Source organism: Sinocyclocheilus grahami, unplaced genomic scaffold (assembly GCF_001515645.1).
Source record: "Sinocyclocheilus grahami isolate Dianchi unplaced genomic scaffold, SAMN03320097.WGS_v1.1 scaffold509.1, whole genome shotgun sequence".
In the NCBI taxonomy this organism is placed as follows: domain Eukaryota; kingdom Metazoa; phylum Chordata; class Actinopteri; order Cypriniformes; family Cyprinidae; genus Sinocyclocheilus; species Sinocyclocheilus grahami.
The window spans coordinates 844,428-862,655 of NW_015505688.1; the positions used below are offsets into that span (position 1 = coordinate 844,428).

Consider the following 18,228-nt stretch of genomic DNA (forward strand, 5'->3'; position numbering starts at 1 on the left):
TCCCTACTGCCCAATTCATGAGCATCAGATCACACATAAATATGAAATAAAGAGTTAAGGCTTCTGATCTCCCACCTGCTGTCTTTGAACAGCAATAGTAACAGGGGAAGGCCAGCTCACGTCACCTCTCTCTGTTATCATGCAGCTCTGTGTTATCACTCTGGGAAAAGCTTTTATTGGCTCGAAGGTAATGGGATAGTTTATGTTAGGAGACCCCCCCGTGTAGAGGGGAAGTGGGGGTCTGCACTTTCCCTCTTTCACCATCCGCTTTTCATTAGCCACAAGCCTTCAATAACATATACTGTATTATCCTCTTGCTTTTACAACCAAAACCATTGGGAATAGTTTGAAATTATATATAAGCATTTATGTAAATGCTAACACGTTTCTACTAACAACAAATGTTCATTTATTAATTTGTGTTCATTCTTAATACTTGAACTAACATTAATTTAGTCAATTAACGTTAATTGACTATTTTTTTAATCAAAACGTTTTTCTTTTCAATACAAATTATATGCAGCATAACAATTTGAGTAAAAGATGTACTAAAAAAAATTTCCTTGTTTTGTTATAAATGCTTTTTGACTACCCTCCACCATATTTTAGAAAAACATTAGATGCTTCAAATTGAAGTATTTTCACATCAGCACTCTCAGAGGCCTCAGCTCCAGGCCCTGTTTTTTTGTTTTCTGGGCCCCTAAGGGTCTCAACTTAGGTTTGCTTCTACGTTGATGACAGATACCACAGACCACGACTCTTACTGTGTTTATTTAGACGGTTTGGAAAAGGAGTCTGATGTGTGAATAGCTGGAGGCAGTGAATGAAAGAAGTGGATCACGTTTCGTTAAAAGCACACCATTGATTCCAGCCTCATTTATTCAAAATCCACTCCTTGCTACAGATGGGTGGAGTTAAGCAGCACTGTACTCTCCTCCCTCACTATCTGTTATTGGCTTACAGGCCATTCCCCCTTGAATGTGCCATCCCAGCCCCCTAAGTTCCTCAGTTCCTCACTTCATGCTGACTGGAGTCCCGGGAAGCAGCAGCTGTGTGTGAGTGAGTAGAGCTGTAGAATAACATTGATTTGGCTAAGGGAGATTAAATTTATTTATAAATTAGAAGGGTCTGGAAATATCATTTTACAAAAGTGATTTTGTCTGAATAGTGGTCAATTAATTTCCATAGTAGTTTATTGTTTAATTATTGTGGTGAGGTATAATGTGTCTGTTGATATCAGTAAATCTCAGTGTTAATATAGGGTAACACTACTATAAAGTTATAACTGTGAAGCTTTGTGACAATTATCATTTTCTCATTTTTGTGACATATTTACTGTAAATGGTAATTTACAGAGCACCTGGTTGTGGTGGTACTATCAAAGCTGTAGAATAACATTGATTTGGCTAAGGGAGATTAAATTTATTTATAAATTAGAAGGGTCTGGAAAAAGTGATTTTACAAAAGTGATTTTGTCTGAATAGTGGTCAATTAATTTCCATAGTAGTTTATTGTTTAATTATTGTGGTGAGGTATAATGTGTCTGTTGATATCAGTAAATCTCAGTGTTAATATAGGGTAACACTACTATAAAGTTATAACTGTGAAGCTTTGTGACAATTATCATTTTCTCATTTTTGTGACATATTTACTGTAAATGGTAATTTACAGAGCACCTGGTTGTGGTGGTACTATCATAAATTTTTGACTCTAAAAGAGCAGTTTTCTACTTTTTTGTTTTTCTTTTTTTAACATAGAGTAGGCAAATGTGTATAGGTTTTGAATATCTTTTGTGAATTGTAGATGTCTTTTGATGTATCAGAATGACTATCTAGGTGCTTAGCACATCTGACTCTACGTAAAAGGAAATAGGAAACCTCACACACAGTCATGCTCCAGGTTTGGCTCCTTCTGGCGGTTCTTATTGAGTGTTCACCCTGCCATGCCCAGAATATGGGCTCTGCTCCCCTCATTATCCAATATCATGTCTGGGAAGAACAGCCCTCAGGGACAAGGGTGGGTCACCTCCTGGACGACCTACGTGAACGTGGGGAAACAGGATCACTGGAAAACTTCCGGGTCGTGCCGCATGGACATGCTCTACCAGTCACAGTTGACTCAAGGGATGGTACCGTGTCAACACTAGGCAGGCTGGACCGAGAAGAGTTATGCTGGGGAGCAGAATTTTGTGAACTAGCCTTCAGTGTTCTCTACAGAAAGGGTGGTGCTATGCATTTCCTGTCAGTTCTTGTGGAGGTGATGGACCAAAATGACCACAGCCCAGTCTTTCCCAGTCTTGTGCAGGAGGTGGAGATCTCTGAGACAGCCTCACTGAGAATGCGCATCCCTCTGGAACGGGCTGTAGATCCAGATGCGGGACAGAATGGCCTGCAGACCTACTCCCTGTCTTCCAACCAGCACTTTGCTTTGGATGTCCGTACTTCTGGAGGGACCAAGCAGGCTGAATTAGTGGTCATCAAAGAACTGGACAGGGAGTTGCAGCCATCTTTAGAACTGATTCTAACAGCCTGGGACAAAGGGGACCCGCCAAAATCAGGCAGCACAAAAGTTTTAGTCACAATTCTCGACTCCAACGACAATAGCCCTGTATTTGAGGAGGTCCCGGGAGTTATCGAACTAGCAGAGGACACTGTCCATGGGACGATTGTCATTAATCTTCGTGCTACAGACCCTGATCAAGGAGCTAATGGGGAAGTTGAGTACTCTCTTAGCAAACATGTCCCACTGGAAGTGCAAAGACTATTCAGTATCCATCCCAAAACAGGTGTTTTGACTTTACAAGGCCCTTTAGATTTTGAAAAAAAGAATGTGTATGAGATAGACATCCAAGCTCGAGATCTTGGGCCCAATGCAATCCCGTCTCACCACAAGCTGCAAGTCAAATTGCGAGATGTCAATGATAATGCTCCCCGGATACATATAACATGGGCTCCGCCAGATTCCCCTGTTGCAACAGTCTCTGAAGGAGCACCATATGAAACTTTCCTTGCTCTTGTGATGGTATCTGATGCCGATTCTGGGGCAAATGGGCAGGTACAAGTGCACATTCTGAGTGGATCTGGCCTCTTCAGACTCAAACAGATCCATGGAGACAATTACATGGTTGTAATCAATGATACACTGGATCGTGAGAGACAAATGGAATATAACCTTACTCTTCTAGCTCAGGACCGTGGTGATCCTTCTCTATCCTGTATTAAGCACCTGACTGTCCATGTTTTGGATGAAAATGATAACGCACCACTGTTTACAAAAAGTCTCTACCAGAGTGTCCTCAAAGAGAACAACACACCTGGGTTCAGTTTCTTGACTGTGGAGGCACATGATGTCGACTTGGACCTCAGTGGAAGGGTATCATTTTCCATTAGAGAATCAAATGAACTGGAGACACCAACAGCATTTTTCTCAGTCCACCCCAGCAGTGGGGCTGTTACTGTCCAACAATCATTAGACTATGAAGAATCACACTCCTACTCATTTATTGTGGAGGCTGTAGATCAAGGATACCCAGCAATGACCAGTAGTGCAACAGTGCTAGTTGAAATACAGGATGTTAATGACAATTATCCCATAATTCATGAGCCACTACCCAAGAAGGGAATTGCATTTCTAAGTGTCCCAGTGAATGTGGACAAAGGAGAGATTGTGACTGAACTTGGAGTTAAAGCTCTGGAGGATAACTTCTACAATCCAGGAAATTACTCTTCCCTTAACAAACGTGAAGGGTTTCTGGCCACCACCATTCGGGCCAGTGATCCAGATTCTGGTCTCAATGGAAGACTCAGTTTTAGAATAACAGATGGCAAGCCTTCTAACATATTCTTTCTGGACGAAATTACTGGGCAGCTCTGTGTGAACACAACTAATGCAACAGAATTGATTGGCAGAACTTTTAAACTGGGCATTGCCGTATCTGATATGGGAACACCTATGCTAACCACAAGAACCAATTTGGAAGTGACATTCATCAACTTTCGTGACCACCTAAAGAACTTGTCTCATGATAACCAGGCCCAGTACAGTTTTACAATGCTCTTGGCCATCTGCCTTGGATCAACCTGCCTGGTATTATTTGTAGCCATCGCTTTGGCCAAAACATTCTGTCGTCCTGACAAACGGGACAACCGTGCTTATAATTGTAGACAAGCTGAGTCAACCTACACCCGTCACCCACGACGGCCACAGAAGCACATTCACAAGACTGACATCCAGTTGGTACCAGTGCTTCGGGGTCGTAAAGAAACTCCACAAGATCAAGCTGAGGCATTGTCCTGTGCATCACCTTTAGTTGAAAAACCACATCCACAGGGTCAGTTTGCCCTTACACCAACCCTTGCTCGCATGGCTCAAAATCAAGCCCAAACGGAAATGGATGGGAACCCACCACTCACTCAAAGCAAGATACTCAGAAAACCTGGGAGTATAGAGTGGAATGGAACACTTCCTTATAACCCAGGAACAACGTATAGAACCCTGCAAAAGACCAGAAATTATTCCTCCTCATCTTTTGCAAACTCACAGACCAGCACACTCAGACGAAACAAAAATGAAGAAGTCAAGATAACGACCACGGACCCCTCAGAAACCATAACTTCAGTTCCCAGTAATCAGGCCACATTACGGAGACCAAAGACCACAGAAAAAAGAGGAAAGATGGAAGAGTCAGACCACAGGCAGATCCTGAGAAACCTTGTTCGACTCTCTATGGCAGCCTTTGCAGAGAACGGTTCTATTGAACTGTCCTCTGCCTCACCCGAGGTGCAAGTAAGAGATTTTTTTTTCTTTTTTACAATACTAACATTTCAGATATGAAAATACATTAGATCAAACTACTTTGAAAGTTATTGGCTTAAATTTCAAGGTATCCCAGTTCATATAGGCTCAAGTACATGATAGTTTTCCCATTCTGCAGTACTGCAGAACTGGGCCATATCTATAGTAGCCTAAGGGGACAGTTGACAGATGATGAAGGCACTGAAGTGTATTCAAAAACACATCAGTGTCACACAGTAACTTAAACCTATAATATGCCTCAGGAGAAAACGCTGCCAATCCTCAATGTTATCCCATTACAGAGTCATACTGAATGTGGAAAGAAAAACAGAAAAACAGAAACAAACCATGGTTGTCCTATGAGGGGGGAAGGTACTTAAACCAAACACAGATATTTCTGCACAGTAAGATTACATTTCTCAGACATGTATGGGCTGGTGGTAGTCAGCAACAAATTGCTGGTACTGTCCTGATTCTCATTAAATAAAAAAAAGAAAAGAAAAGTGAGAATAACAGCTTTTCACCAGCAAAGACCAAAAGTGCTGCGCTAGTCAAACTGTGTATCCTCTGAATCTGGGTCCACCTAGATGCTTACCTCTACCGAAACCTTTAGCAGAACAAAAGGTCCTGGCATGGGTTTGAGTCCTCACGTGAATACTGTGGCCAGTCAGGAAGAGCATGGATCCTGACCCCCACCCTCTTCTCCAATCCACCCTCCCTTACTCACATGGCCCAGTTGGCAAATTAGACCTGTAGCGACTGCAGGGGAAAAAGGGCCGAAATGTCACCGGTGCCTGTCCTCGCAGCCAAGGCTGGGTTTCTTAAGTGCATCCTGGAAGGAAATAGCCTCTAAAAGAATAGACTCTGTGTAGAAACAGCTTCCTGTCGCCCCCTCACCCCTTCTACAACTCCACAACCCATTTTCCCGTCCCAGAATGCTCTGTGTGGCTGTCCATCTACTATGTTGCAGCTTATTCTGTAACAGACCAAGGCCCGGTTTCACAGACAAGGCTTAGACTAAGCCAGGATTATGTCATAGTTCAATTAGGTCATTTAACCCTTTCGCACCTGAGTTTAAAATATTCTAGCTGAGCCCCCAGCGTGAGTTTTTTTAGGCGACCGTTATTTTAAAATGTATCGCCTTATTGTTTCCATGGCGACGCGTCATGCTTGTCATGTGACACAACGCAGCCACAATAGATCTGTGTGACACATGGATCGCTTTTATTTAGTTTTTCCTGTTTTATTCAAAATATTCACAAACATGCTCACTATATTATGAAATATCTGATATTCCGATTCTGAAATATGTGCAATTAAATCTGTTTGGTAGTTTAAACACTTTTATATTGACCGTGTTAGTTGATCTATAGCGGGTGATGGGCGCCGCCATGTTAGTTCGCGCTGAATCCACGCTGTGGGATTTACAACACGCAAATTCATCCTCTCCTCCCGAAACACATTAAAGTAGGTCTCCGGTAAACTGTTTTTATAAACATGCCTTAGAAAAAAAACATTACTGGTGTCTATCTTGAGACAAAATAAAGGCATTGATATATTTTATGATCAATCAGTGCAAGTTTCTTTCAGCTGAAACAGCTCAGAATTAAGTTTTAGTCTGGGACTAGGCTTAAGCCTTGTCTGTGAAACCCGGGTCAAAAGTATATCATGAATTATGAAATTACGGCATTCCAGAAGACCAAATGGCCTGCAAATTGTATGTGGTGGTTCAGGCATTGTGTACGATTTCTATTGTTTTTCAACATGATTAATTGTGAATTCATAATCAGATTTTTATTGTGAATTATTGTGCATTCAATAGATTAAAGTGAGTTATGTGATAAGTTCCCCTACGTAAAAATATTAATTTTGTGTCATTTTAATTCTACAGCAGGTGTCTCAGCTCCTGTCTCTGTTGCATCAGGGGCAACTTCAGCCTCGACCAAATTTTCGTGGCAACAAGTATTCCCTCAGAACTGGCCGGTAAGCCTTTTTGTCCTCCTTTTGACTTTATTCAAGCTCTTGATCAAAAAGACAAAAACTGTAGTTGTGTATATTCATAATAATACAAATACACAGAACTCAAATCAATACCACAATAACAATCTTAGAACATGGCCACATGTCACTTCACTCACTTTAGAAGTTTGTCTCACTTTAGAAGTTGGTATCATCATTATTCTGATTTTATCAGGTAGTACTAAAGTAAAAAACGGAAGTATCCGTCAGTCAGTGAGTACAGGATGAGGCGTATCATAGCTGTGATCAGCCCTCCCTGTCTTACTCAAGACAGATTGGTATCAGGCAGAATGCAGCACTGTTTCTATAAATGTAACTTAGGTTCATTTAGAATCAAAATGAGAAAGCATAGACTGTGACTCATCTGTGCAAGACAGGGCTTGTTTCAAATAAAGACACAGCGTAGTCAAAAGTGCAGTCACACTTCCTTCAGTTGTGTGTTCAGATTTAGTGTTGAGATCATTTTAGCTCAGTGTAAAATCCCAGTTTTGAGAACGTTGTTAAACTGATATTAAAGATAATCACAAATGTATTTCCCCTGATATTGCCTTACAAAAAGGTATTGTGCCAGCACTATGGTACAGTGATGGTGCTAGTGCCTTGGTACTTCATTATAGCATGGTATTGAATATAATATTCATGGTATTTACATGCTACTACACTTTGAATACCACAGTATTCTGTTATGGTTTTGTCTAAATCATATTATCCTTGTAACATAAAAAAGGTAACAGCATGGTACTTTTCTTCAATGGTAGTTAAAGTGTTTAAAAATGAACAATTTTAATTGAATTAATTCTATTTAACACGGTTTGATTTTTTTTAAATGCTCCACAACATTTGCCCTATGTACAATTCATTTGTCAATATGCTTCATTTTAGTTGCATTAAATTGCATTATATTTTACTTATTTAATTACATTTTACTTATAACTTATTTTATCATTCAGAGCTCTGTGATGTTGGTACATGTTCTAAAATGTTCTCACTGCTTTACTATTTTCATTGTGCACTGTAGGTCAGGGGCTCAGGATGCTGATTGGCTGAGCACTAAAGACAGTGGTCATGGTGAGAGTGAAATGGGTGACATGGACTGGGACTCACCTGTGGACCCCTTATATGAAGAAGGCCTCAACAATCTGCTTACTTCTGGTAAAAATCCATACTTTTAAAAGCAACTATTATTTTGATTTGAGTCCACTGTTATGTTTCACTGCTGGATAGTTCACCGAAAAAAATTTAAATTCTGCCATCATTACCCTCTTGTCATTACAAACCCAAAAGACATTTGTTCCTTTTTGACAAACAAGGGAAGATATTTTTAATATTTTCTCATATTTTTTGTCCATCCTTTGAAAGTCCATGCAAGCAAAACTTTCATACATCAAAAACGTCCTTAAGATATTGCAAAAGTCATTTGAGTGAATCCAGCTGTTCCGAAGAGACACAATCACTTTATATGACAAACAGATTCAATGTAGGCTTTTATTCATATGCAATACTGATATATTAATATGGCATCTCAAACAAGTTAGTCTGAGCTTCTGATTACTATATTTGATGACCTCTACGTTTGTGCATTGATCAATGATTATATATGAGTAAAAGTCTAAATTAAATGAAATAAGGGTGTGGAAATGATGACTGACTTTTATTTTTTGGGGTGAACTAATTTACGTCATGCCACATAAGCAAATGTGCTGTTGTTCTGAATATCAAGTATGCAACAAATGACACAAACAGTGAAATGTCTCACAGCAGTTGAACTAAATATCAATAAGTGGAGGACTTTGAATGAAATTAGAGGACCTGAACTAATAATCTAAGTGAAGTAAGGTGATGTGAAAAGGTTTCCTGATTCTGAGTACAGTACAGGATTTACTATTTTTGTAGGTGATTTCCAGATATCTCACATTTATCCTGTTGACCACTTTTTTCCATATACAGCCTGGCAAGTCAACAAATAAGGCAGAAAAAAACATAATTATTTATATTTAGTTTTAATTTTTAAATTGACATTGTAATTAATTTTCTGAACACTGCAATCATACTCTGGAAACATTTATGTTTAAAGTCTGTTGATCTGGACATACTAATATGCATTCAGATTTTTGCTGCTGTGTTTCCTTTGTCTATGTATAGAGTAAATGTTTGTGTGCAGTTCCTTCCATCTATTGTTTTGAGATTTAGCACGCTCTAAATTAACAGGGACCTTTTTTGTTCTCTTGAATCAAAGGTCTAGTTTGTTTTGTTTTATCTCTCTGATGTCTGAGCAGTTTTAACTCAATCTTTATGTCAGTGTTGATTTCCACCCAATCACGGTTACACAGTGAATCATCTTACTGAGATATTCCACTCTAGTTCCAAAAGAAAGAATCAATTTTAAGTTAAAGCTCAGTGTGTGGATCTACTGCCTATGTTCAGTGTTCCACTTAAAAGGTTGCATTACAGTTAGGAACTACAGGGATACCAACCTTATTTTTATTAGTTTCGAGACTGATACTCACAGTGCTGGGTAGTAACTGATTTCATGTAATCTGGATTATGTAATCAGATTCCAAAAATGTGGTACTTGTAAGGTAAGGTAAGCTTTATTGTCCCACATGTGGGGAAATTTATCTTGGGCCCATCACCCATGCTGCAGTCAGCTCACAATTAACACACAATTATCAACAAATACAGACAATATATATTTTTTTAAATTACAGCAAATTACAGCTCCATACTGCCACTGTTTAACAACTTTATAGACACAGGAATGAATGAGTTTTTAAATCTATTCAATCTACAATGAGTAACTCTAAACCTCCTCCCAGAGGGCAACAACTCTCTGTATTAATAATCTACAATGATGTCTGTTCTTTAACACCAATAATTTCCCAGGCAGTGTGAATCATCCGATACAGTTAAGTTCCCAGCTGCACAGACAGATTAGCCAGCCAAACCAGACTGTGATGCTGTACCTGATTAAACTCTCAAGGACTGCCTGATAGAAAATTATCATGAACTTTTGATCAACACCACGAATTCTCAGATGACGTCAGAAATGCAACCGTTGTTGTAACCTACTACAAAGATTATCCACATGGATGTTCCATGTCAGTGAATTATCAAAGAAGACACCAAGATATTTACATGATGGGACCTGTATGATGGTTTGATTATGGCCTGTGATCACCAACTCCTCTAGGGTCAAACTCCATCTCCTTTATCTTATTGACATTCAGAGCTAGGTGGTTGTCCTCACGCCAATTCACAAACCTTCCCATCTCTGAAAAATATTCAGACAAGTCCCTGTTCTTTTTCAATAAACCTAAGATTACCGTATCATCTGAGAATGTACTGATGTAATTATTAGAGTAACACATTCTACACTCAAAAAACAACAACAAAACCGGTGAACTGACACAGCCCTGAGGGGCACCTGTGCTCAAAATTGTAGATTCAGATAGTGTTCCATTAACACTAACCTGCTGCCTGCGATTGGTTAAAAAAGAATAGTACCATTTTGTAATAAAAGGGTGAATTTTAAAATCATTCAACCTCGCAATTAAAAGATGTGGCTGCAGCATATTAAAAGCTGAACTAAAATCTACAAATAAAAGACATGCATACGAGCTAGGATCCTCTAGATGCCTATTTATAAAATGTGTCATGGCTATAACAGCATCATCTGTACTTCTGTTGCTATTGACTGAAATGGGTCTGAAAGACAGCTAACCTCTGTTTTTACAAAGTTAATCATAATTTCAAAACAATCCATTACTACTGAAGTAAGTGCCACTGGACGATAATCATTAGATTGTATTATGCTCATAATCAGATTACAGTTACTCTTTTATGGATTACATGATTACAGATTATTCACATAAAGGCAGTAAATTATTCATAATTTCTTAATTCTCCCTAATTTTTCTTTTTTCTCTTTGAACTTTTGAAATTCTACTGTGTGTCATAATGTTTAGCTTTGAATATTCACAATATGTAGAATGTAAATGTCATGTGAATTAATTTGTGATCCATGCTTCTGAATTTGCGGACAAAAGCACCTCTCAAACAGTTATATCATGTATGAAACAAATAATTACACAAGTTACTAAACACTGCCGCTGTGTAACTGACGAAAATTATTTAAAACCTGGAAGCTTTTTTTGCTTTCTTTATGTGATGCAGGGATTCCCAAACTTTTTTTTGTCAGTCAAACGTTTTTGACCTAAAATGTATACTTGAAGTCCCCCTGAGATTTAAAGTTAATATTTCAATCATTTAATGACACGTTTGCTTGTTCACAGTTCTCTGATGTTGGTTAAGGTAAACAATTAAACTATTTCAAATGTAAAGATTTAGGTCATAATTAATCTAAAAGTAATCGAAAAATAGTCAGAATAAATTATCTGATATTAGTAATCTAAATACTGACTACAGTTTTCATCATGTAATTTGTAATCAGTAACAGACTACAATTTGTAAGTAATCTACCCAGCACTGGATACTGATTATTTCTTAAATGGTATGTTTCTTTTTTGCCACTCTCTGTTTAAATGTGGAAGTGTCTCTGTGCATATTCGACTTTGCTTGGCTGCACACTTGCTTCTCACAGTCATGTGGCACAGTCCAGCTAAATATGTCAGGGGTGTTTTAGCATAAGCATCAACAAAAGTACTGAAAACATTTTGCAACACAAAGTGATGCAAAAACGTGTTTTGTATTAATATAATTTTAATATCAGTATTTTTAAAGGAATTGATACCAAATATGCAGCTTGTGAATACTGCTATATCAATACTGCAGTATAGATGTGCCCTATTAGGAACATTAGAAGTCAATAAGGCATCTCACCAGGTCTTGGAACAGAGTATTAATCCAGAGATTCATCTGGTTGTGGTGTTTTTCAGGCTAAAGAAGAAAACATGCATGTTCTTAAACATGCAAGTACATATTACTTCTCTTCTTCCTGCGTCATCTAAGTTTTAACCACTTACTTACACCTCTGAATGATGGTAACCCTTTTAGCAGATTCAAGGGTGATCCTTAAGTGAGTCACACCTGCTCACACGAATATGCTCACATGTCCTTGGGCTCCTCACGTCATGCCGTAACTCTTATTGTTAACACTTCAACACAATGCAGGCGATGTGTATGTGTTATGCATACCCTAAGGACAGAGAAGATGAGAGTGTGTGAAATGTGTGTGTGTGCAAGTATAAGATATTGTTCTGTCTCTACACTCTTCCTTTGAAGGCCACACTGCCCTCAAGCTGCTGTTTCTCAACCGCATTCTTCTCACACTGTTTTTCAAGGGCCGTAGGTGACACATGTGCACTTTGTTGTATTATGTGTGATTTAAATGAATAACAATAGTTTACATTCTTTACATTAGTTAGGTGCTTGATTACTAATGGCGCTTGTTAAGCCAAGCATCACTATTACTATTGCTTGTGTTTATGGTTAGGGGTGTGTAAATCATCTTGCACCATCTGTGTTGCTGACATGAATGATACATTAAAGGTGCACTATCACTCTTCTAAGCAGTCAGGCTTACTAGAAGAAGGTGATACTTTGTCAAGCAATAAACTCTCTTAGAGTTACGGCCCATTCACACCAAAGACGAAACTATAATGAGAGCGATAACTTTCTAATTCTAAGTCCACACCACAGCTTTAACAATAAAGGCACACAGAAACAACATTGTTGGAATCACTTTCTGAACATTTTTTTCCGGCTGACGAACTATAAAAACTTGGAGAGCCAATCAGAATCCACATGACTTTAGCATTTAATGCAGCAGATGACAAAACTGCAGAACATGCTTGTAATAAACAGAACGCTATCGTGCGTTGGTGTGAATGCTAATATAGTCATCGTTTTAGTTATCGTTCTTGGTGTGAACAGGCTTTTAAGGTGTGGTCACATTAGCAAAATTATACAGACAAATGAGATTCAGCTATTGTCAATAGTGTAGGGATGAATGAAGCAGTGCTGCTCAAACAGAAGTCACTTTCAAACCTAAATTGTGAAAACGTGAAGGGGAAATCTTTCACCCTCATGCAATATTCCTGAAAATCTCTCTAAGCATCTAAGCAAATGCATATGAATGCCCTATCAACTATTATAGACAGTGTAGTTTTCTGAGTTTGAACTCATCTGACTGACTGTTGGCTTGTTTGAGAAAGTGTGGCATACACACCAGCAGTAACACTGGATGAATGTTACACACATGTCACTGTAGTGTGTGTAAGTCTGCCGGTGGTTGTTTGGATGTGGCTGGATTCTTTATGGCATTTTTACCATAAAATGTCTGTGGGTTAATGGGTTTAACTGCTTTAGAGGAATTACAGATGCCACCATTACCTCCATCATTAATTATGAGATGCTGTAAGAAGGAGATTTGTGGAATAAAAGTAAGATAGATATAGTGAGAAGTATGGGCCATATAATTATTAACGCATAATAATGCAAAGGGGTGAATTCAGAGATAGGCCGGATTTGAAAGAGCTGTGGAGAGAGGAAGTCATGAAAACGAGGTTTGGAGGTTCTGACTGAGCTCTCTGATGTTGGCCAGTGTGGGTTCGTTTGATCAGCGCTCGCTGGATTCCAGATCTTTACTCACACACTCTCTCCAAAAGCTCCTGTATATGCTGAGCCCTTTTGTTTCTCCTCCATCTTTAACTAAGGCCCTGGAATCTCTGATCCAAGAAAAAACACTCAAGAAAGGTTATAAAGCTGTCAGATTTGTGGTTGTCTGCATGCCTCGCTATGTTCGTGTGTCTGTTTCAGAGCTCCAGGGTCCATCATCTTCTGGCTTCTCCTCGCTCGTTCAAAAACAAATATTTCTGCTATAGCCACTCTAGCTAACCAGCTAAGACTGAGCTTGTGTCATGTGAAGCTGGTCAGTGAAGTAGCCTGCAATGATACACTAGATGACCAAAAATGCATGGCAGAGTAAAAACCAATGCTAAATACAAATAATAAAATGCAACCAATCATTTAAAGATGTGCAATTTGGAGCTATATTAATTTTTATTATTTATCATATTTACCGTTTTCTACTATAAAGAACTGTTTGTTCAATGAAAAGGTTCTTCATGGAAACATAGATGTCTTTACAAAGAGGCTGCTTCACACACAAACTTAGATAATATGTGAAAAAGAGTCAAGTTATAACAGAATTTAAGCATATTCACTTAACCAAGTATTTCTGGAATTTTTCTGGCTTGATGAAGGTAATTTCCTTGATTGTTGTTGCACCGTATCACTTCCTTTGCCCTAAAAAAAAACATGGCAAACTGTGTGATTTTAAGACATGCTGTGTTACTGGCAATACTCATCTGTGTTCAAACTCAGCAGATGTGCATGAAATGACAGGCGAAGGAAATGCGTTTTTACTGAATTAAAGATGAATGCACACCTCCTCTCGGTATTTCCTGTCATCCTGTTTTTCATCTACACAAACTCAAACAAGTAAACAAGATTCAGACAGGTTTTGTAGCCTTTTTTTCAGATGTTTGTAAATATTTTATTATATTTATGGCCAGAATATATACGTATGTATAATTTATTATTACTACTTTTGTAAATGCTTGTTTACATATTTTACATTCATATTTTTAAATTAAATTTTATATTTTATTCCTCTTTTTGTGTAGATGATGTGTTCTCAGACATTCCTGATCCGGCATGGATGGCTCGTCTTTCTCTTCCTCTGACAACCGACTACCATGAAAACCTGTTTATCCCGGATGGGCCACCATCCCCTGATGCCCACTGTCCCACGGCTGATCTTGATGATTCCACTTCCTTCTCTACTTTTGGTAAAACCCCAGAGAAGGCCCCGCTGGGTGGCAGAGCTCTGATTTCAGAAGTGAGCTCCCTGTTTGAGATGCTGTTGACACAGAAAGCCGATGCCCAGTCGTGTCCACCTGCTGACATGCTCTACAGACTATCAGCAGCTTATAGACGTTCACTCGGCTTAGACACACCTGCAAACGGAGGTGCTGCTCACACACGCCAACAAGGGCAAACCCCTATAATGCAATATGCCAACCCTATGCCATAACAGCAAATAATGTTTCATTTCTGGTGCCAAATCATTTCAGGTTCCAAACGAGCCTCAGGAACACTTAGAATGACAAAACATCTTATAGCATCGTTTTTTTTTTGGTCTGGCTGGAACAGGCTATGCCCATAAAAACACAAACTTTTATATTTTTTTAGAAGACAAAACTTCATATTGGTAGTGCATTATGACTGAAAAAATATTATTTGTTTTGATATATCCTTTTGCGAGAACTAATTGAGCTCTGTGAACTGGTGCGGTTCATGCAGTGCATAGCAGAAATGAGTCTGTCTCCTCTTTAGGAAGTAGCTGCCCAAACAAGTCTTTTCTCTCAGAAGAAACCCAGTAAATCTTCTGCTAGTCTTCCTCAAGCTGCAGGATTTCCTCTGCAGGTCTGACAGCGCACACTGATGGCTAGTTTGGTTATTTTTTATGCCGGTTCTCTAATGTAAATATGAATTTGTATAGTTACAGGGCATGTAATAATCAGATCATTTAGAAGTAAGCCTAACACTGTTTGTAAGAACTGCAAAGCACTGATGATAAAATTCAGTTATGATCTGAATGTAACGGTTCTTCTTTTTCTTTGAATGTTATAAGTTATTGATATCAAAGCAAAGATGTATATATTTTTTCAATGTCATTTGGTATGTGTAGTGCTGTTTTTGTATTCATAATTGACATCACGTTTTCTTTTTGTAAACTATATACGTGAAATAAACTATTCAAAAAAACGTACTGTACTGTATTTATTTAGAAGGTTACGATGAAAACGTATTTTAACCCTAAAAACCCCATGAATTCAAAAAAATGAAAAAGGAAATAAATCATAAGAATACATGAAAGGCACTGTCATGCAGCTGGTCTGATTATCAGCACGGTTATGATTCTCTGAGAATATTACAGCATAATTGTGTGACAGAATAAACTAATTTGTTGAACTGGAACAATTTATTGAACAAGGGTATGAATACTATGATATAAAGCTCACACTCGAGGAAAAAACACCTCAAGTGCCAAACTGAGGGAAAACATGCAGTTCGGTGCAGATGTTGCACATTTATCTGACAAAAAATAAAAGATTAAATTTTGATAGCTTTACATGCAAATCATTGACTTTTTTTATAAGTATAAAAAAAGGCTACTTACATAAAATGCATATAAATATCAGTCACTCTGTATCTCCCAATAATTTCTATCTTTATATATATATATATATATTTCTATTATAATCATAGTAAAGTCATAAAACATTTAAATGCTCAGATTTATGATCACAGCTCTGTAGTTTTTATGGGAGCAAAACAATGCAATAGTGATTGAGAGATGAACAAACATTCTAAGCTTGATGTCTTTTTTTACTTTTTTTTTTTTTTAAATTTACTAAAGTGTATACTTTTGTAGCAAGTAAAAGTCTATCAATCAGACAACTGAAGGCATGTAGTAGATTGTGTGCAATAAGTATATATATATATATATATATATACATACACACACACACACACACACACACACACATATACACATACATATACACAGAAGCTGGATTCAAAAATCTGAGGGATCATGTTTGAACAGGCTTTAGGCTGGTAGTACTCAATGCCAGTAGTGTTTGATAAGAGGTTCCAAGTAAGCAGACAGACGATGATGGACTCCCCTGCACAGTCTTAGCTTCTTCCAAAATGTCATCACCCTAACACCTCATGAAACTCTTCCTGGCAATGGCTATTACTGTCCAGCTCACAGGAGGTATTAAAGCACTGTTCTCAGTAATGCTCTGTCAAACACTGCATTGTAAAAACAGACATCCTGAATAGAACACAAACTCCTGATCACTTCTTGCAAGCGCACATTCAGTGAATACATAAAACAATAACTAAAAATCATTTAAACTTTATTGGAATCTATTTCACATTTGTTGTTATGGTCCACAAAAGGATAAAAAAAAATTTTTTAAAAAGACGTCATGGGACACTAACAAAGCTCACCAGCCTACAATCAAAGCTTAAAAAGTAGAAGAGCTCAAATCAACCCGAATCTGCCAAAATCTGTCTTAAAGCAATAACTTTAACAAAAGAGAAGTGACCGATTTCAAAGTCTGGTATACTGTATGTATCGGAGGAATTCATCACTACAATGATGTAGGAGACAGTGAATGAATATCTATGTATACACAAGCACAATTTATTACTGACATATTTGCTGTGGAAAAATGATTGCATCCCGTTTTAAATCTCTCCTGAAGGTTCTCCATTTCTATTACAGGCTGTAGAATTTGAGACTTCTGTCCATGCCAGTGGACGCCAGGAACTGAGCATGTTCGCCAAAAGCCACACCGGTAACCAGACCAGAGTGATCTACAAGAGAAAGGAAGAGAGATTAAAACATAAGAATGCATAGCAAAGAAAAGTCTGTTTGATAGCTCAGAACAAAACATTCTAGACAAATAAGATAGCAAACCTCACACAGCATAAAAGTACACTCAGAATGGCATTTCATGTATAATATTACTAATCAAAACACAAAATTCTCACCAGAGAAGTTGAGGACCTCAGACCACTGTTTGCAGATATAAACTCTTATGTCTGATCCACCAACAGCCAGATATGTTCCACTCTGGTCGAAGACCAAAGACTTCACCTACAGGAGGAAGGCAGAAATATTAGCCATGCTTTCTGTAAAAGCAGTAAAACAGTGTCACACGGATGAAGAACACATGGCAGTCATATCAGTGGCCTATGCAAGAAGACCTCATAATTGTTGTCCAAAGTGATTGTCTTGAAGTTCTTCAGCTTCCTCAAATCCCACAGCTTGAGTGAACTGTCCTGAGCACCTACAGGTCAAACAAAAAAGGTAGAAAGAGTTTAAAAAGACAATTAACATTCAGTATGTTGAAATGTTGATTTAACCGCACTAACACTATTGGATGAGAAAGAAATTTGAACTGAATTGAGCTGAATAACGACACTAATTTCAGCTCTAAAGCAGCTCTACAGAAGGCATTAGAGTAGTTTTATAATTAATTCTGCAACATTAACAGTTATTTTTAGAGTTGCGTACCGAAACCCGGTACCAATACGGCACCGGTACCCATGCAACCAGTATGTACTAGAACCAAATCAGAACGCAGATTTCGGTGCCATGCCTGAGCCATCGATTGAAATATTTGTCCTCTGGTTCTCCAAAACGGACGTAAGAAGCATCATTACCGGCACCGCACGTGAAAAATAATTTCCCGACTGAGAAAATGCAGGTGAACTCAAGTCGGAAAGCTCTAATAATACTTCTCACACACACACACTCTCTCTCACTCTCACACACTCTCTCACTCTCACACACACACACTCTCTCACTCTCAC

General features: G+C 38.3%; 2 protein-coding genes across 3 annotated transcripts in view; one reads left to right on the forward strand and one right to left on the reverse strand.

Moving 5' to 3' along the window:
* Positions 1 to 1,727: 1,727 nt before the first annotated feature.
* LOC107554676 (protocadherin-12-like) lies at positions 1,728 to 15,161 on the forward strand. 2 transcript variants are annotated; one of them, XM_016237261.1, is made up of 4 exons: positions 1,728 to 4,785; positions 6,686 to 6,777; positions 7,832 to 7,965; positions 14,460 to 15,161. In XM_016237261.1, exons 1-4 carry the CDS (start codon positions 1,891 to 1,893, stop codon positions 14,867 to 14,869), a joined length of 3,531 nt encoding a protein of 1,176 aa, XP_016092747.1. In that variant the 5' UTR covers positions 1,728 to 1,890; the 3' UTR covers positions 14,870 to 15,161. The 2 variants fall into 2 exon arrangements, with proteins under 2 accessions (XP_016092747.1, XP_016092748.1); XM_016237262.1 differs by having other exon boundaries at positions 1,728 to 4,779.
* Positions 15,162 to 16,746: 1,585 nt separating this feature from the next.
* prpf19 (pre-mRNA processing factor 19) overlaps positions 16,747 to 18,228 on the reverse strand; it is an 18,702-nt gene continuing 17,220 nt past the window's right edge. Inside the window, exons 14-16 of the mRNA XM_016237264.1 lie at positions 17,620 to 17,702; positions 17,404 to 17,509; positions 16,747 to 17,226 (exon numbers count right to left, since the gene is read on the reverse strand). Coding sequence (XP_016092750.1) covers positions 17,129 to 17,226; positions 17,404 to 17,509; positions 17,620 to 17,702 — 287 coding nt within the window. The 3' untranslated portion in view covers positions 16,747 to 17,128. The remainder of the gene's footprint in view (positions 17,227 to 17,403; positions 17,510 to 17,619; positions 17,703 to 18,228) is intronic.